Genomic DNA, 21,461 nt, shown 5'->3' with positions numbered 1-21,461 from the left:
ATATAAAGATCCAATATCCTAGACCCCAAACTGGTTCAGAGTAGGGAGGGTATACTTTCGAGACACAGAAGATTTTAGCCTTCGATGAAAAGAACACTTCAAATAACTCCTAAACCATGATGCAATAGTAAATAAAGAAATCCCTCCCTCACCCTTTTCTCCACCTTCATCTCCCTCATCATATATGTTGTCAAAAACAAGCTTCCCAGTGGTATCACTGTCTGCAAGGTTGATGCAAAACTTCTCAATCTCAACTGTGGGCACTGCTGCCTCACAGCACCAGGGTCCTAGGTTCGATTCCAGCCTCATGCAACTGTCTGTATGGAGTTTGCACATTCTTCCGGTGTCTGCGTGGGTGCTCTGGTTTCCTCCCACAGTCCAAAGATGTGCAGATTAAGTGAATTGGCCATGCTAAATTGCCCATAGTGTTAGGTGTACTAGTCAGAGGGAAATGTGTCTGGATGGGTTGCTCTTTGGAGGGTTAGTGTGGACTTGTTGGGCCGAAGGGCCTGATTCCACACTGTAGGGAATCTAATCAACTGGTTGGGAAAATAATGTAGCATCACTTGTGGAACCTCACCTTTGCTGTCTTGGAAGGGACTCTTCAAGCCTCAGTTAATATCTTCAAAAAAGCATACTGGAGAATCTGTGTCCGTATCGACTTCTAGAAGACTAGAGTTCTTTGCCAAACCATCTCAGGGCATGTTATAGTCTCTGTCTCCAATTAGATCAATGGAAAAATTCTCCCAAATGCAAAATATTTCCTAACCTGGGGAGCCAGATTTGGTTGTGTCTCATCATTAATCTGTGAGTGCGATCTTCCAACACCTAAGGATGCGATCCTTCAACTATCGCAGCATCCATATTTATACTGAGATCCTTCCAACCACTTTATATGCCTCAGAAACTTTGGCTATGTATAGATGGCACCTTAAGGCCCTTGCTAAGTACTATCAGAACTATTTGGGATGGATTCTGCACATCATCAGATGACAGACATATTGAGATCTGCACCCTTGAAGGAGCCAATAGCACCAGCATTGAGACCATGATTGTCTGAAACCAACTTTGTTGGGTCATCTACATGTTTTCAATGCTCGAGTTTCAATTGCCGAAGGATATCTTCCAGAGCTTCCATTTATTATTCACCATCATACAGTGTTGTGTGAGGTAAGATAATGAAATGAATGTACTTTTGTTAGTTCCCCATACAGCCTTTTTCCCAGAGATGGGGAAATTGAAAACTAGAGAGCATGGAGTTAAACTGAGAGAGGAAAGATTTAAGCAGAACCTGAGAGACAACGTCTTCACACAAAGAATGGTGCGTATATGGAATGGTGTGTGAGCGCAAGTGGTTGAGGCAGGTGCAATAACATTTTAAAAATATTTGGATAGGTACATGGATGGGAAGGGTTCAGAGGAATATGGACCGAATGTGGGAAATTGGAACTAGCTGACTGGGCAACATGGTCAGCATGGACCTGTTTGGGCCAAAGGGCCTGTTTCCATGCTGCATTACTCTAAGACTATATCCTTGAAATTGCAGAAGGAAGGAAGGAACAAGAGGAAGACAAAGGAAGCATTTCAGAGACTCCTTGAAGGCTTGCCTCAAAACAATGGAGCAGAGATGTCAATGCCTGGGAGACCCTTGCTCAGAAGAAACCAACTTGGTGGAACCTCCTGTTTGAAGAGGCACAACTTTTTGAGAACACCTGATGGCAAGTTTTTGTATTGAAAAGAAACTGGAGAAAGCAATAACAGCAATTTCATTTCAAAGGATCAGTTCCACCTTCCAGCACACCTGCCAACTGTGTGGTTGGAGATGCGCCTCTGGAATCAGGCTCGCCAGCCATGCAAGGACCCACAGAACCTGTGACCAGTGACATACAATTTTTTAACACATGATATGTGTTAAAATGTATCGTTTTTGATTTATATCCATTAAGATAGAGAACTGACAAAAGTACAATTGTTTCATTACCTTATCTCTCTCACAGCACTGTGTGATGTGAATAATAAGTGTAAGCTCTGGTCTGGGCTGCCCATTCAGGAATCTGAGTTTGATACACATCCAAAAGATCATAAGATCATAAGAAATAGGAGTAGAACTAAGGCCATTTGGCCCATCGAGTCCACTTCGCCATTCATTCATGGCTGATGGGCATTTCAAAGCCACTTACCTGCACTCTTCGCATATCCCTTAATTCCTTGCAAGATTAAGAATTTATTAATCTCTGCCTTGAAGACATTTAACGTCCTGGCCTCCACTGTACTGCGTGGCAGTGAATTCCACAGGCCCACCACTCTCCTCATTTCCATTCTAAATTGACCCACTCTAATTATAAGGCTGTGCTCACGAGTCCTAATATCCCCACCTGTTGGAAACAATTTCCCGGCATGTACCCTTTTTAAGCCATGCATTATCTTGTAAGTTTCTATGAGATCTCCCCTCAACCTTCTGAACTTTTAATGAATACAATCCCAGGATCCTCAGCCGTTCATCGTATGTTAGGCCTACTATCCCAGGGATCATCCTTGTGAATCTCCGCTGGACGCGCTCCAGTGCCTGTATGTATTTCTGAGATGTGGGGCCCGAAACTTGACACAGTATTCTAAGTGGGGGCTAACCAGAGCTTTATAAAGTCTTAGTAGCACCTCACTGCTTTTACATTCCAACCCTCTTGAAAGAAATGATAACATTACATTTGCTTTCTTAAGCACAGACTCAACTTGTAAGTCAATCTTTAGAGAATCCTGGACTAGCACTCCCAGATCTCTTTGTACTTTGGCTTTATGAATTTTCTTACCATTTATAAAGTAGTCCATGCCTGTGTTCTTTTTTTCCAAAGTGCAAGACCTCGTATTTGCTCACAATGAATTTCATCAGCCATTTCTTGTACCATTCTCCGAAACTGTCTAAGCTTCCCCACCTTCTCAGAACTACCTGCTTGCCCACCTAGCTTCGTATCAACGGTGAACTTTGTCAGAATGCCCCCAGTCCTTTTATCCAGATCATTTATATAAAAAGTGAGTTGCTGGGGTCCCAACACTAAACCCTGTGGGACACCACTTGTCACCAGCTGCCAAGGCAAAAAAGAACCTTTTATCCCAACTCTCTGTCTTCTGTCAGATAGCCAATCTTCAAACCATGCTAGTTTCTCACCTTGAACACCATGAGCCCTCACCTTACTCAGCAGCCTCCTGTGAGACACCTTATCAAAGGCCTTTTGGAAATCTAGGTAGATAACGTCCTAGACTGGGTTTCCCTGGTCTAACCTACTTGTTACCTCTTCAAAGAATTCTAACAGGTTTGTCAGGCATGACTTATCCGTAAATCCATGCTGACTTGTTCTAATTCAACCCTGCACTTGCAAGAGTTTAGAAACCTCATCCTTAACAATGGATTCTAGAATTTTACCTACAACTGAGGTTAGGCGAATCGGCCTTTAATTTGTCCATCTTTTGTCTTGATCCTGTCAATTTTCCAATCATCTGGGACGTTTCCTGACTCCAGTGATTTTTGAAAGATTACAACCAATGCCTCCGCTATTTCTTCAGCCACCTCACTCAGAACTCTAGGATGTAGCCCATCCGGACCAGGAGATTGATCAATTCTTAGATCTTTTAGCTTATCGAATACTTTCTCCTTTGAAATGGCCATCATACTCAACTCTGCCCTTTGACTCTCCTTAATTGTTGGGATATTACTCATGTCTTCCACTGTGAAGACTGACACAAGTATTTATAAAGTTGTTCAGCTATTTCCTCATCTCCCATCACTAGCCTTCCTGCATCAGCGGCCCAATTTCTACTTTTGCCTCTCGTTTGTTTCTTATGTATTGAAAGAAACTTTTACTATCATTTCTAATATTACTGGTTAATTTACCTTCATATTTGATCCTCTCCTTCCTTATTTCTCTCTTCGTTATCCTCTGTTTTTGTAGTCTTCCCAATCTTCTGCTTTCCCTGTGCTCTTGGCCACTTTATACGCTCTCTCTTTTGCAGTGATACATTTCCTGAGTTCCTACATCAACCATGATTGTCTAACCACCACCCCTCCCCAATCTGGGTACAATTACAGCCAGAAACTCCTGCCATTGTTGTTCTACTGTTTTCCCCACTCGGCTCTGCTTCCGGTCAATTTTCATCAGTTCCTCTCTCATGCCCCTGTAATTACTTTTATTTAAATGTAACAGCTGAAAATGTGTTGCTGGAAAGATGCAGCAGGTCAGGCAGCATCCAAGGAGCAGGAGAATCGACGTTTCGGGCATGAGCCCTTCTTCAGGAATGAGGAAAGTGTGTCCAGCAGGCTAGGATAAAAGATAGGGAGGTGGGATTTGGGGGAGGGGCATTGGAAATGAGATAGGTGGAAGGAGGTCAAGGTGAGGGTGATAGGCCGGAGTGGGAGTGGGGGCGAAGAGGTCAGGAAGAAGATGCAGGTGAGGAAAGTGGTGCTGAGTTTGAGGGATTTGACCGAGACAAGGTGGGGGACGGGAAATGAGGAAACTGGAGAAATCTGAGTTCATCCCTTATGGTTGGAGGGTTCCTAGGTGGAAGATGAGGCGCTCTTCCTCCAGCCGTCGTGTTACTATGGTCTGGCGATGGCGGATTCCAAGAACCTGCATGTCCTTGGTGGAGTGGGAGGGGGAATTGAAGTGTTGAGCCACGGGATGGGAGGGTTGGTTGGTCCGGGTGTCCCAGAGGTGTTCTCTGAAACGTTCTGCAAGTAGGTGGCCTTACTCCTCAATATAGAGGAAGCCGCAGCGGATGCAGTAAGTGATGTGTGTGGAGGTGCAGGTGAATTTGTGGCAGATATGGAAGGATCCCTTGGGGCCTTGGAGGAAAGTAAGGGGGGAGGTGTGGGCCCAAGTTTTGCATTTCTTGCGGTTGCAGGGGAAGGTGCCGGGAGTGGAGGTTGGGTTGGTGGGGGGTGTGGACCTGACGAGGGAGTCACGGAGGGAGAGGTCTTTTCGGAATGCTGATAGGGGAGGGGAGGGAAATATATCTCTGGTGGTGGGGTCCGTTTGGAGGTGGCGGAAATGAAGATGGATGATACAATGTATATGAAGGTTGGAGGGGTGGTAGATGAGGGCCCATTTAACTGTAACACTATTACATCCGATTTTGCCTTCTCTCTGTTCAAACTGCAGACTGAACTCTACTATATTATGATCGCTGCCTCCTAAGTGTTCCTTTATTTTAAGATCTTTTATAAAGTCTGGCTCATTACATAGCACTAAGTCCAAATTAGCCTGCTCCCTTGTGGGCTCCATCACAAGCTGATCCAAAAAGCCATCCTGTAAGCATTCCATGAATTCCCTTTCTTTGGATCAACTGGCAACATAATTCACCTAATCGATGCCCTATGATCACCGTGATGCCCTATCTAGTTCCTATTACATCTTGCGCCCCTGGTCCTGACCTGCACTGAGAGGTCTGTACATAACTCCCATTATGGTTTTTTTTACCTTTATGGTTCCTCAATTCCACCCATACAGACTCCACATCATCTGACCCTATATCATTTAATGCCACAGATTTAATTTCATTCTTAACTAACAAGGCAACCCCGTCCTCTCTGCCCACCTCCCTGTCTTTTCGCTAAGTTGTAAATCCTTGGATGTATAACTGCCAGTCCTGAACCCCCTGCAACCACGTCTCTGTGATGTCTACCACATCATAATCATTCACGATGATTTGTGCTGTTAATTCACCTACTTTGTTTTGAATGCTTTGAGCATTCAGGAAAAGCACCTTAGTGCTAATTTTCTTGTCCTCATGATTTCCATCACCTCTACCTATGTTGTCCTTCCTTTTTGCTTCATTCCTGGCCTGTATTGAACTTATACTCTGCACACGTGCCAACTTGCTCTTTATCTTTCTACTTGACCCCATACTCCCAGTTGCTTTCCCTTTAATATTAATAACGATTAATAACAAATGTGATAGATGTCCAAGCTATGTGCTATCCATTCCCTATGTTGAAAATAAAGTATTATGAAATTACCAAGTGGTGCTGGAGATACCAGTAAGTCAATTTGGTCTCACTGTCATGTATACCAATAGTAACTTGACTGAGGATGCTGCATTTCTGTGGCCTCATGAATCACTGTAATATGTCAATTTGCCTTTCCTAGTCTGGAAAAGGAAACTGCGCACTATGATACTGCTCAGATACTTCAAAAGCCAATTTTTTCTTTTCCAGTTTCTGTTCAGATACCCATACCATTTAAAGAATTTGTTCAAATAATTGAATACGCAAAAGAGGCACAGACCTTTAATATTGTGCTGTTGGTCTTTGTGTCATTGACATTACCATAATTGATTTGTTGAGAACTTCAATCTTCTTACAGCGCAACCTATGTGGAATTCATAGAAGGAGTTTATGTTTGACTTGTGGATTTTTAGTAAATCAGCATGAGCAGTAGTAGAACTAATTTGAACAGTTTGCTGCTGTTAAAGGACAACTAAACTCAAATTATCACAACAATGTCAGCTTAAAGGTCAGTTGCGTTCTGGTACATATCTGTAGTTGAGAAATGCTCACAGTCTGAAAGTCTGTGTGCAGCTCAGTCAGGTTCATTTCCCACGCTGACCTTATTCGTAGCCCTTATCTGGTTAAATACAGGAGAATCCTTTACTAAGCATTACATAGAAAATAGAACAGCACAGCTCAGTACAGGCCCTTTGACCATCGATGTTGTGCCAACCTTTTATCCGACTCTAAAATCAAACTAACCTACATACCTTCATTTTACTATCATCCATATGCCTATCCAGGTGATGCTTAAATGTCCATAATGTATCTGACTCTACTACCACTGCTGGCAATGCATTCCACGCATCCACCACTGTCTGTGTAATGAACCAGCCTTTGACATCTCCCCTTTCTCCAATCACTTTAAAATTATATCCCCCGTGATTGCCATTTCTACCCTAGAAAAAAGTCTCTGACTATTCACTCTATGCCTTTCATCATCTTGTATACCTCTGTCAAGTCACCTTTCATCTTCCTTCACACTGGTGAGAAACTCCCTAGCTCCCTCAACCTTTCTTCATAAGACATGCCCTCCGGTCCAGGCAACATTCTGGTAAATCTCCTTTGCACCCTCTCTCAAGCTTCCACATCCTTCCTAAGGCGGCCAGAACTGAACACAATATTCCAAGTGTGGTCTAACCAGGCATCTATACAGCTGCAGCATAACATCGTTGCTCTTAAACCCCAGCTAATGAAATCCAGCACACCATATGCCTTCTTAACAACCGTATCAACTTTGGTGGAAACTTTGAGGGATCTATGGAGTGGACCCCAAGATCCCTCTGTTCTTCCAGACCGCCAAGAATCCTGCCTTTAACCCTGCGTTCTGCATTCAAATTCTGTTTATTCATGATAATCAACTATTTTATGTACATCTCAACTGATTATTCGTGCTAGTTTAAGGATGTGTTCTAATCATTGTATTAGGTATACAGATAATCCAGGCATTGACCACAACGAAGTACCCAGCCATCACCCCTTGATGTTCAATGTCATTATTATCATTGAATTCCACGCCCCCTCCTCCAACCACCCAACAGCATCTTGAGATTGCCATTGGCTAGAAACTAAACTGACCTTGCCATATAAGTGTCAGTTCTCTCGATTACAGTCCATTCACCACTCAAACATGGTGGCAGCAATGTGTACTAACTCTAAGATGTGCTGCAGCAACTCATCAACTCTCTCGGTGACACTGGTTAGCACTGCTGCCTCACGGTGTCAGGGTTCAATTCTGCCTCAAGCAACTGTCTGTGTGGAGTTTGCACATTCTCCCCGTGTCTGCGTGGGTTTCCTCCGGGTGCTCTGGCTTCCTCCCACAGTCCAAAAATGTGCAGGTTTGGTGAATTGACCATGCTAAATTGCCCATAGTGATAGGTAAATGGGTAAATGTAGGGGAATGGGTCTGGGTGGGTTGCTCTTCGGAGGGTCAGTGTGGACTTGTTGGGCCGAAGGGCCTGTTTCCACACTGTAAGTAATCGAATCTAATCAAACCTAATCTCAACAACACCTTGCAAGCCCATGACCTCTGCCACTAGAAGAACGAGCAGATGCAACAAAACATGGTCACCACTTGAAAATTCTCCTTCAAGTCCTACACCATCCTGACCTGCAACTATATTACCTATCCTTCATTGTTGCTACATCAAAATCTTGAAACTCCCTTAACAGCACATGGATTGCAACAGTTCAAGAAAGCAACCCGTTGCCAAGTTCTTGAGGGGTTTTAGGGATAAGCATTAAGTGCTATCCCAGCCAGAATGTCCACATATCCTGAAAGAGTTATAGAAAACTCTGTTGTAATATGGACATAATTGGAGGTGCTCTTGAAGAAGTCTTGCCACACGGTTATAGTGTACCTGGAGTGTACACTGAAGGCATTGCTTGCCAGTTGCAGTGAGTGGATGTTTAAAGTACTTAATATGTTGCAGTCAAGTAGATGTTTGAATGTTATTGAAACTGCAATATCCAAAGGACTAACCACACTACCATACATCAGGAGCATTTCTGAACTGACAGTCAGACTGCTGCGACCACTAGGACTCATAACAGCACACAAACTAACAGCCACTCTCAGAGAACAACTCACCAGGACAAAGGACCCGATACCCAGCATGAGCAAAACCAACGTTGTGTACAAAATCCCATACAAGGACACAAAACACTACATAGGACAAACAGGAAGACAGCTAACAACCCGCATCCACGAACACCAACTAGCCACGAAACGACATGACCAGCTATCCCTAGTAGCCACACACACACATGACAAACAACATGAATTCGACTGGGACAACACTACTATTATAGGGCAAGCCAAACAGAGAACAGCCAGGGAATTCCTAGAGGCATGGCTCTCATCCACTGATTCTATCAACAAACACATCGACCTGGACCCAATATACTGGCCACTGCAGCAGACAGCAACTGACAACCAGAAGCAGCAGAGACGAGCCACTATAAATGTCGAAGGAAACATGACAGGAGGCTCCCAAGCACTGAGGATGTCACCTAGAAAGGGGATGAAACGTTTGCAACAACAACTCCCAGCTCGGCGAACAGAACCACAACAACAGTTACCAATGTTGAGGAATAATAATTGGGAATGCACAGAGCCAGAGTTAGAAGAGTGCGTATAGCTCAGATGTTTGTGAGGCTAAAGGAGAATATAGAGATAAGGAGGAGTAAGATTACGGAAGTATTTAAAAACAATATGAGAATTCTAAAGTTGCTGAACTGGGAGTGAATTTAAATCAAGTATTGGGTGATAAAGATTCGGAAGTTAGTGCAAATCAGTGCAGAGTTAGCTAAGTTTTGGATGACCCGAACCTTTGTAGAATGTGGAAGACCAATCAGGACTGCATTGGAATAATTTTATCAAGAGGTGACAAAAACATGGATGAAGGTTTAAACAGCAGATAAGTGATGGAAATTTGTGTGACGTTATGCATTTTGAAATAGACATTATCGGGTTATAAGGTTGGAAGCTCATCTGAATTTGAAATATGAGGTAAAGGTTGTGCACAGATTGGCCTAATCTCAGCAGTATTAGGGAGCCAGTAGCAAGGACCAGAGTTTGGACGAGTGTCCACAATTAATGGATTCAGTCTTCCCACTATTTAGAGGAAATTTCTTCTCACCTAATAATAAATATTGGATAGATATCTGAGAATTTAGCAACAGTGGAAAAATTGAAAAAGGTTATGAAGTGGGGCTGGTTATTGTCATTGTCATTGTGAGAACTAATACTGTACATTTTGAGCCTTGAGGAACATCAGAATATACAGTGCAAATTTAATAGATAAGAATGGAACAGTGTGAGTGCACCCATCTGGACAACAGAGAGGTGTTGAAGGAGAATGGAATGGCTAACCATGTCAGAGGGGGCAGCCAGGTGATGATGGTGAAGCACTGAAAGTTTACATCTGTTATAAACGCATAGGATGTCACTTGTGACTTTGACGAGCCATATACATACTATGGCAGGAGTGACCCTGTTGGCGGGTTTCTAATGTAGAGTTCCAGGAATGCTATGAATGGATTTGTGAGATGACAACACGTCCAAGAGAGTTTTAAAGAAAAAAGGGAAATTGGAGATGGAACATTGGTTTGCAAAGTGTATGGGGTAATCATGATTTGGAAGAGCCAATGTTGGGCTAGGGTGTACAAAGTTAAGAATCTCACAACATCAGGTTATAGTCCCAACAGGCTTATTAGATAGATTTGATTACTTACAGTGTGAAAACAGGCCCTTCGGCCCAACAAATCCACACCGACCCGCCGAAGCGCAACCCACCCATACCCCTACATTTACCCCTTACCTAACACTACAGGCAATTTAGCATGGCCAATTCACCTAATCTGCACACCTTTGGACTGTGGGAGGAAACCGGAACACCCGGAGGAAATCCATGCAGGCACGGGGAGAACGTGCAAACTCCACATAGTCAGTCGCCTGAGGCGGGAATTGAACCCAGGTCTCTGATGCTGTGAGGCAGCAGTTCTAACCACTGTGCCACCATGCCACCCACATCCAGAGTGGAAACACTAGCTTTCTGAGCGCTGCTCCTTCATCAGGTGGTTAGGACAACCTGTTGGGCTATAACCTGGTGTTGTGTGATTTTTAACTTTGTATGGGGTAAGGATTTTCTTAATGATGGAAGATTTTCAGGAGAGTATTGAATGCAAATATGTTAGATCACCCACAACTGGATGGAGTGAGATCCAAAATTAATGGATTCAGTCTTCCCACTGTTTGGAGGAAATTTCTTCTCATCCAATACTGAATTAGATTAGATTCCCTACAGTGTGGAAATAGGCCCTTCAGCCCAACAAGTTCACACCGACCCTCTGAAGAGTAAGCCACCCAGACCCATTTCCCTCTGACTAATGCATCTAACACTACGGGCAATTTAGCATGGCCAATCCACTGGACCTGCACATTTTTGGATAAATTGGATAAGTATCTAGTGGTCAAGCAGATGTATGAAAGTGAGTTAGCCAGCTAATATGTCTGATAGGCATGAACAATCTTGATATTTTATACTGTGGTCAGACAACAAAGATCGCTTGAGTAGAAAAATAACAAAACGTTGATGAAAGTTGCAGAGGGACATTGTCTTCAGTGTCATTGCTAACTGACAGAATTGAAGAACAAATGAACTTATCGTTGATATCCTCACCATAGCAAGATTCCTTTCTGCATCTTATTTATCTTTCTTCCAGGTATAATGAACTGCTCTCATATCATCAGACACTGCAGTTCTTTGCTGCTCTGGGGTTAAATAGAATGCTTTTAATCGCTGGGCTAATGCAACCAGCTGTGAAGGGGGAGAATATTTCTGAGGATTTTATGAGGAGACAGGTAAGCAGTCAATTTTATTTTCTGACATGGTAGGACATTTTTATTCCCGAATGTCACTAATCCTTGGGTGTTATTAATCTGCTGTTATTGAAATCTGGCAAGATTGATGTTGCAGGCTCCAAAATTGCTGCTTTACAATTGTGTATACAGCTTGTTGAGCTGATTTCCGTTGAAACATGATGCTTGATGCTTGGACTAATGATGAAATAAATACTGAAATCAATTGCACAATTCAAAATTGTGCTGTAAAATTGGATAGACAATAGGTAAAGGAGAAAATTGAGAATTGTAACAGGATTCTCATGTAATTCTGTATGCCAGTGCAGTAAGTAACAAAGAGACATCGTCATGTAAACTTGAGCTATGCTTGGATTTTTGTTTTTAAAGCTCAGTCAATAGAGTTAGATAGTACAGAAACAGATCCTTTGGTCTAAATAATCCATGTTGACCATAATCCCAAACTAAACTAGTCCCACCTGCCTGCTTCTGGCCTATATCCCTCCAAACCTTTCCTATTCATGTCCTTATCTAAATATCTTTTAAACTTTATAATTGTACCAACATCCACCACTACTTCTGGAGGTTCATTCCAAACACAAACCATCCTCTTTGTTAAAAAAAAGAATTGTTCCTCATTTCTTTTCAAAATCTCTCTCCTCTTATCTTAAAAATGTTTACTCACTTTGAAATCCCCCATCCTAGGGGACAGACAACTGACATTATTAGCTGTCTGTGTATATCTCATTTTTCACAAAATTCTATAAGGTTGCCTCTCAGCCTCCTATGCTGCTTGGAGAGGAAAAAAATAGTAATTATAGAGGTTTGATGGAAGTCTTCCAGAAACTGACCGAAAGTGCTGTGTCCTGTAAAACCATTCATTGGATCAGAAAATCCAATGTATCGTTTTTCATTAAGTTACAGTTCAAACTTGAAGGTCACCTAATGTGTTGTTCATTTAATTCATTCTTGGAAAATGAGTACCACTAAGAAGGCCAGCATTTTTTGTCCATCTCATTGAGTAGTTAGTGGCCAGTCTATTATGGGCCCACTGCTGTCCATATGTAGGTTATGTTTCCCACAGTTCTATTAGGGATGGAATTACAAATCTTAACTCGCTGATAGTGAAGGGGATGTTGCTGCAAGTTGTGATGATTCATGATTTAGAGGGGAGCTAACAGGTCCTAGTGCTCCTGTGCATCTACTTCTTTGTCCTTTAGGATGAATAAGAACACAGCTTCAGAAGGAACAAGGGAAAGACTTACATTAATTATGACAGTACACTATGTACACAGTGTAATCTACTGCACCTGCACTGGTAGCAGAGAGAGTGAATGTTTATAGTGGCTAGGAATCCAATCAAGTGGACTGCTTTATCTTGGGTGATGCTGAGTACATCATGAGTGTTATTGAGCTCTACTTCTGGCAGTTGAGTCATGCTGGCACAGAGGAAAGCTATTTAGCTCATTGAATTCCTGCTGAGTCTCTGGAACTAACTGGATGGATCTGCAATCTATATTCTATCCTCAATTCACAAGTTCATTTCCCTCAAATTTCTTTTACAAATTACTGATTGTTTCCAGTTCCACTACTTTCATAGCAGTTTCCAAGTCATTTTCACTTGCTGCATTTTAAAAAATGCTGTTTCTCACATAACCCTGCTTCTCTTATCCAGAAACTTAAACCTGTATCTTCTTGATCGAATGGGAACAGCCTCTCCTTGCCTACTTTATTGAATCTGTCTTGAACAATCCTATGAAATCTTAAATCAATCTCTTTTCTCCCAAGAAAAATAATTTTCCAGTTTCTTCACCCAGTTTAGTGAAATCTCTCATTCCTGAAACCATTCTGGTAAATCTTCTCTCAGATACTCAATTCTCTGAAAATAGACAGACTGATGAGGGGAGAGACCATTTTGGATTTGGTGCTTGGCAATGAGCCAGGACAGGTGTCAGATCTCGCGGTGGGAGAACACTTTGGTGACAGTGATCACAACTGCCTAACATTTAACATAGCCTTAGAGAGGGAAAGGAACAGTTACCGAGGGAAGATATTTAATTGGGGAAAAGGAAATTATGATGCTATCAGACAGGAGTTGGGAAGTGCAGACTGGGAGCAATTGTTCCACCGAAAGGGCGCAGCAGACATGTGGAGACTGTTTAAGGAATAATTGTTGCGAGTGATGCACGCATTTATTCCTCTGAGACAGATAAGAAGGGGTAAGACTAAGGAACCTTGGATGATGAGAACAGAGGAGCTTCTCGACAAAAGGAAGAAGGCAGCATATGTAAAGTGGAGGAAGCAAGGATCTAGCGCAGCTTTAGAGGATTACAGGCTTGCTAGCAAGGAGCTCAGAAATGGACTGAGGAGAGCCTGGAGGGGGCATTAGAAAGGCTTGGCAAATAGGATTAGGGAGAACCTAAAGGCATTTTACTCATACATGAGGAATAAGGGAATGATCAGGGAGAAGGTAGGACTGATCAAGGTTAGTGTAGGGAAATTGTGTGTGGTGTCTGAGCAGATAGGGGAAGTCCTAAATGAGTATTTTGCTTCAGTTTTCTCTAAGGAAAGGGACCTTGTAGTGAATGAGAACTTTGAGGAGCTGGGATACAGGCTTGACCAGATCAAGATTGATGAAGTTGATGTGCTGGAAATTTAGGAAAACATTAAAATGGCTAAGTCCCTAGGGCCAGACCAGATTTATCCTAGGCTGCTCCGGGAAGCGAGAAAGGAGGTTACTGAACCACTGGCGAAAATCTTTGTCTCCTCACTCTCCACGAGAGTCATACTGGAGGATTGGAAGGAGGCAAATGTTGTTCCTCTTTTTAAGAAGAGTAACAGGGAAATCCCTGGCAATTACAGACCAGTCTTACATCTGTGGTCAGCAAAGTTTTGGAAAGAATTCTGAGGGATAGGATCTATTACTATTTGGCAAAGAATAGCGTGATTAAAGGCAGTCAGCATGGCTTTGTGAGGGGCAGGTCATGCCTCACAAATCTTATTGAATTCTTCGAGGAAGTGACAAGACAGGTCGATGAAGATCGAGTGGTGGATGTGGTGTATATGGACTTCAGCAAGATATTTGATCAGGTTTCACATGGTAGGCTCATTCATAAAGTCAGAAAGGATGGGATACAGGGAGATTTGGCTATCTGGATTCAGAATTGATTGATGGACAGAAGGCAGAGAATGGTTGTAGATGGAAGTATTCTGCCTGGAGGTCAGTGTTGAGTGGTGTCCCACAGGGCTCAGTTCTTGGGCCATTGCTCTTCATAGTTTTTATAAATGACTTGGACAAGGAGGTTGAGGGGGTGGGTTAGTAAATTTACAGATGACACAAAGGCTGGAGGTGTTGTCAATAGTATTGAGGGCTATTGCAGGCTGCAGCGCGACATAGACAGGAAGCAGAGCTGGGCTGAGAAATGGCAGATGGGGTTCAACCTGGATCAATGCGAAGTGATGCATTTTGGAAGGTTGAACTCGAATGCTGAATATAGGATTAAAGACAGGATTCTTGATTATGTGGAGAAACAGAGGGATCTGGGTGTGCAAGTACATAGATCCCTCAAAGTTGCCACCCAAGTGGATAGGGTTGTTAAGAAGCATATGGTGTTTTTGCTTTCATTAACAGGAGAATCAAGTTTAAGAACTACGGCAAGTCCCTGGTGAGACCACACTTTGAGTATTGTGTCCAGTTCTGATCACCCTACTATAGAAAAGATACAGAGGCTTTGGAGAGGGTGCAAAGAAGGTTTACCAGGATGCTGCCTGGACTGGAGGGCTTGCCTTGTAAGAAAGGTTGAAAAAGCTCAGACTTTTCTCTCTGGAGAGAGGGAGGAAGAGAGGAAACCTGATTGAGGTATACAAGATAATGAGAAGAATAGATAGAGTCACTAGCCAGAGACTTTTCCCCCGGGCAGAATTGTCAGGTACGAGGGGTCATAGTTTGAATATATTAGGAGGAAAGGTTTAGAGGAGACATCAGAGATAGGTTGTTTACACAGAGTTGTGAATGCATGGAATGCATTGTCAGTGGTGGTGGTGGAAGCAAAGTCATTGAGGATATTCAAGCGACTTCTGAACAGGCACATGGAGAACAGTGAGTTGAGAGGTGCTTAGATTAAGTTATTATTTTTTATGTTAGGATTAAACCTCAGCACAACTTCGTGGGCCAAAGGGCCTGTTCTGTGCTGTATTTTTCTATGTTCTGTGTGGTGACGAGAAGTGCAAGCAGTATTTTAGCTGTAAACTAACAAGGATGTTATGAACGATTTGCATAACTTCCCTCCTATTGTACTGAGTACTTCTTGAGTATTCTGTCCAATTCTTGACATTTTGAATCTAATAGGTTTTCTTAGGAACTCAATGTCTGAACAATTTGACTTGAGTGGGAGAAGGGATCAATGGAGCCTGAGTCTCTTTGGGTTCAGCTGGAGGAAAGGGAGAAGGGATTACTGGAGACCAAGTCTCTCTCAGGATCGACTGTTGATGGGGAGGAGGGTGCAGGAGACTGTGAGTTCTTGGAGTTCAGCTGGAGCAGAGGGAGGAAGATCGGTGAAGCCTGGGTATCTTGAGGTTTAGCTAAAGGAAAGTAAGAGGAAGCAGTAGAGTCCAAATACTCCTGGGGTTTGGTAGGTGATAGAGGAGGAGAAAGAGCAAATTTGGCTAATAATGGGGAGGAGGGAACAGCATAGATTGAGTGAATCTGGGGTTTGGCTAGAGGAAAGGGAAGGGGGAAACCTGTGGAATGTGAATCCTTCTTGGAGTTTGTTAGGTGATGGGGAGAGGGGAGCAGTGGAGCCTGAGTCTCTCTTGCCTTCAGCTGGTGATGGGGAGGTAAGAACAATGGAACCCTGGTGTCCCTGAGGGTTTTTTGGTGATGGCAGGAGAGAGCAGAAGAGCCAAAGTCTCTCTTGAGCTGAGGATGAACAAAATCTAAACTACAAGAGAAATTGCTGGGTCAACTTAGAGTATCTGGAGTATCTGTGGAGAGAAAACAGAGTCAGCATTTCAGGTCCAGTGACCCTTCACAACCGGTTATAGCTAGGAATGGTGGTATATCTGCTAAGGTTGGGTGAGAGGCCAGGGTGAAGGGAAGAAGTAAACAATAGGTGGAGATGGAACCCAAAGAAAGGAATGGATAACAAGTCAAAAAGTGTGCTGCTGAAAAAGCACAGCACGTCAGGCGGCATCTGAGGAGCAGGAGAGTTGACGCATCTGCAGAGGAATTTTTTCCCAGAGGAATGGATAATGGTGAGCCAGAGAAAAGCAAAGATGTTAATGGGGCCTATTAGTGCGTGAAAATGGGTTGATTGTGATAAAAAACAGCCATGTGATGACAAGGCTTGGGGTGTGGGGGTGGCTAAAGGGCATGGAAGAAAGTCCTCAGGCTCTAAAATGATTAAACTTGGTATTGAATTCTGAGGGCTACAGCGAGTCAACACTGAGTAATGGCAGATTTACTTAGAATTTGTGTTGATTTTCAATATCTTTTATCCTCTCGTGGAGAGGTCTGAGGGTTTCCACCTGCATCACTAACGCTGGAAACCCCCTGCCCAGAGGGTGGGGAACAAAGAGAGTGTGCAAAAAGAGTAATTGTGGTGAGAGACAGTGTGTGTGTGTGTGTGTGTGTGTGTGTGTGTGTGTGTGTGTGTGTGTGTGTGTGTGTGTGTGTGTGTGTGTGTGTGTGTGTGTGTGTGTGTTGTGGTGAGCATAAATGAGTGTATAAGATATTAACATTTTTGTAAAATACTTTTAAAAGCACAGATTTTCAAAGACTTATATGATGTATGTTTTTATCTAGATGTATAACAGGTGATATTTAGTGAATGTGCTGGTTATAGAGTCAGAGAAGTTTTCACTGGAGAAACTGGCCCTTCAGTCTAACTCGTTCACCCTGACCAGATTTTCTAAACTGAACTAGTCCTATTTGCCTGCATTTGGCCCATATCCCTCCAAATCTTTCCTATCCACGTGCCTGTTAAAATTTCTTTTAAATGCGTAATTGTATCTGCATGTCCCACTTTAGTAGCTTGTTGCATATACACGCCACCTTCTGTGTGAAAAGAGGTGCCTTTTAAATCTTTCCCCTTTTCCCCTTTCACCTTTAACCTACGCTCTCTAGGTTTGGACTCTTGTACCCTAGGGAAAAGACCTTGGCCATTTACCTCAGCTATGCCCTTTATGGTTTTATAAACCTCGATAAGGTCACCACTCAGCCTCCCACGCTTCAGTGAATAAATTCTCAACCTCCCTAACCTCTGCTTATAACTCAATCCCTACAATTTCTGTGACATTCTTGTAAATGTTTTTGCACCCCATTTCTAGTTTAGTAGCATTCTTAGTCATGAAAATGCATTAATAATTGTGTTCCACTGTTCCTAACATCATTGCAAAATATATAAATGTATAAAATCCCAATGAGATCAGCAAAAGGATTTATTTGCTACTCGGGTCAAAGCATTTCACACCAGGTTTCAGCAACGACTGAGAAAATAATACTATTGTTACAAATTCATTTAACAAGAGCAATGGAAAAATAAATTTAATTTTTGCAACTTAAATGGTACCTTGCCAAACCCCAAATATGCACATGCTTATCACAATTAAGACAGAAACAAGATACATGTTTCATTGCTCATGTTATTGGTAGGATAAGAATATAGAGAGGTGAAATAAAATTCCAAAAATCCAAGGTCCATACCACACAGTGGAAGTTATTTTCACTCCTTTCATTCTTAGCAATGATGACATGTCTGTTGAATAACGATCACTCTTTGTTCCACTAATCAATCAGGTGAACTTAGGCCTTTTCTTGCTTTAGAATTCCTTCCTTTAAGCTTTCTTGGTTTTTTGTGCTTTTCCCAGTGAGAGAGAGAGTCTTCCTGTCTGCAGACTGCTTCTCTTGGCACTTTTTAACAATCTGCAACCCGATCAATCAGAGGGCTAAATTTCCTGACCTTGAAATATTCTTTGTACCACCTAGTCTCAAATCCTCCCTCTTGCAACAAGCAGCATTATTTTTCATATTTGAACAATACACAAATCTTAAATAGCATAAATAACTGGAGAAGGATCACTGAAGAAGTGTCATTGGACCCAAAGCATTAACTTTGCTTTCTCTCTACAGATGCCACCAGACCTGCTGAGTTTCTCCAGCAATTTCTATTTTTGTTTCAAATCTGTAACACTTGATTTTCAAGTTGCACAACTCTCCCAGTTTTTCCGTTATCAGTCCAATTTCCGTTTTAGTTTGTAGTTGCCAATAAAGTATTTGTCTCTTATAGTACAAGCCCCTAGAAGCTTGTTAGGAGAACGTTTTTGTATTATTTTATGTGAACATTGCTGGCTAAGCCAGTGTTTGTCACTCATTCCCAGTTGCCCTGGTGAAGGTGGTGGTGAGCCACTTTCCTGAAACTGCAGTCCTTCAGCTGTTTTGCAATTGTTTCAAAATCTGACCTAGAGACTGAGAAGTGTTGGTGACGTAGTTTGATGTCAGGATTGTAACCCCAGGATATTGATATTCACCCACTGAACATCAAGGGACACTTGTTATTTTCATGCTTGTTGAAGGTGGCCATTGGCTGGCTATATTGTGAGATGCATGTCATTTGCCATTTATCGCATACAGTTGTAGAGATATACAAGAGATCCTTTGGTCCGACTCATCCATGCTGCCCAAATATCCTAGATAAATATAATCCCATTTTCCAGCATTTAGCCCAAATCCCTCTAAACCCTTCCTAATCATATACCCATCCTGATGCCTATTGAATGTTGTAATTGTACCAGCCTCCTCCACTTCCTCTGGCAGCCCATTCCACACATGCACCATCCTCTGCATGAAAAAGTTGCCCCTTAGGTCCCTCTTAAATCTTTTCCCTCTCACCTTAAACGTATGCTCTCTAGCTTTGGACTCCCTCATCCTGGGGAAAAGACCTTGTCTATTGATCCTATCATGCTTTTATGACCTTATAAACCTCTATAAGGTGACCCCTGAGCCTCGGTTACTCCAGGGAAAACAGCCCTAAATCTGTTCAACCTCTCCCTATAGCGTAAATCCTCCAATCTTAGCAACATCCTTGTAAATCTTTTCTGAACTCTTTCAAGGTTCACAACATCCTTCCAATAGTAGGGAGAACAAATTTGCACACAGTATTCCAATGGTGGCTAAACCAATGCAATATGTCTGTCCAACTCATATACTTAATGCACTGACTGCAAAAGGCAAGCATACCGAATGTTGTCTTCACTATTTTATCTACTTGTGGACTACACTTTCAGGGAACATTGAATCTGCTCCAAGGTCGTTTTGTTTAGCAACAATCCCTTGGACCTCACTATTAAGTGCATAAGTCCTGCCTGATTTGCTTTTCTAAAATGAGCACTTTGCATTTATCTAAATTAAACTCCACTGTCACTCAGCTCAGTGCTCCATCTGATCAAGGTTCCATTGTACTCTGAGGTAAACTTAGTTGCCCACTGCAACTTCAATTTTGATATCATCTGCAAACTTACTAACCATATCTCCTCTGTTCACATCCAAGTTATTTATATAAATGGCAAAAAGTAGTGGACCCACACTGATCCCTGTTTCTAGTCTGAAGAGCAACCCTCCCCCACCACCATTGGTCTTCTACTTTCCAGCCAGTTCTATATTCAAATATCTAGTTCTCCCTCTATTCTGTGTGATTTACTCTTGCTAACCAATCTACCATGAGGAACTTTGTCGAACATCTTACTGAAATCCATATAGATGATGTCACCACTCTGCCCACATCAACCCTCTTTGTTACTTCTTCAAAGAACATGGCAGAAAGCCATGTTGACTCTCTGTAATCAGTCCTTGCCTTTCCAAATGCATGTCAATCCTGTTCCTCAGGATTTGCTCCAATAAATGTCCACCAACAATGTCAGTGTTACCAGTCTCTCTCGTTTCCTGGCTTTTCCTTACCACTTTTCTTAAATAGTGGCACCACATTAGCCAATCTACAGTCTTCTGGCACCTCACCTGTGGCTATTGATGAAAGAAATATCTCAACAAGGTGCCCAGCAATGACTTCTCTGCATTCCTACAGAGTTCTAGGATACACCTGATCACATCCCAGGTATCTAGCCACCTTTTGTATCTTACGCTATCCAGCACCACCTTCTCTGTAATATGGATATTTTTAAATATATTGCTGTTTATTTCCTCATGTTCTCTATCTTCCATATCCACCTCGACAGTAAACATTGATGCAAAATACTCATTTAGTGTTTCTCCCATCTCCTGCAGTTCCACACGTAGGTGTTCTTGCTGATGTTTAGGGGGCCATACTCTCTCCGTAGTTATCCTTTTGTCCTTAATATATTTGTAAAATCCCTTTGGATTCTCCTTAACCCAAAGCTATCTCATGTCCGCTTTTTGCCCTCTTGATTTGCCTCTTGAATATACACCTACTCTCTTTATACTCTTACAGGGATTCACTCGATCTCTACTTTCTATTCCTAGAGTCATAAAGATGTGCAACGTGGAAACAGACACTCCAGTCCAACCCGTCCATGCCAACCAGATATCCCAACCCAATCTAGTCCCACCTGCCAGCACCCGGCCCATATCCCTTCAAACACTTCTTATTCATATACCCATCCAAATGCCTCTTAAACGTTGCAGTTATACCAACCTCTACCACTTTCTCTGGCAGCTCATTCCATACATGTACCATCCTCTGTGTCCAAAAGTTGCCCCTTAGGTCTCTTTTATATCTTTCCCCTCTCACCCTAAACCTATGCCCTCTAGTTCTAGACTCCCCCACCCCAGGGAAAAGACTTCGTCTGTTTATCGTATCCATGCTCCTCATAATTTTGTAACCTCTATAAGGTCACTCCTCAGCCTCTGACGCTCCAGGGAAAACAGCCTCAGGCTGTTCAGCCTCTCCATACAGCTCAAATCCTCCAACCCTGGCAACATTCTTGTAAATCTTTTCTGAACCGTTTCAAGTTACACAACATATTTCCGATAGGAAGGAGACCTGACATATACTTTCTTCTTGTTCTTGACGAAAACTTCATTTCTGTAGT

The 21,461-nt window shown here is 42.5% G+C and overlaps 1 protein-coding gene across 2 annotated transcripts in view; it reads left to right on the top strand.

Moving 5' to 3' along the window:
* The window catches only part of si:dkey-122a22.2 (uncharacterized), a 191,881-nt gene that overhangs the window by 104,185 nt on the left and 66,235 nt on the right, over nt 1-21,461 (top strand). For both annotated transcript variants that reach the window (XM_060824317.1, XM_060824318.1), the window contains exon 8: nt 11,264-11,402. In XM_060824317.1, coding sequence (XP_060680300.1) covers nt 11,264-11,402 — 139 coding nt within the window. The remainder of the gene's footprint in view (nt 1-11,263; nt 11,403-21,461) is intronic.

Source organism: Hemiscyllium ocellatum, chromosome 4 (genome assembly GCF_020745735.1).
Source record: "Hemiscyllium ocellatum isolate sHemOce1 chromosome 4, sHemOce1.pat.X.cur, whole genome shotgun sequence".
Taxonomy (NCBI): Eukaryota; Metazoa; Chordata; class Chondrichthyes; order Orectolobiformes; family Hemiscylliidae; genus Hemiscyllium; species Hemiscyllium ocellatum.
Note: the sequence above shows the minus strand (reverse complement) of the source record. Positions and strands in the feature narration are given on the sequence as shown.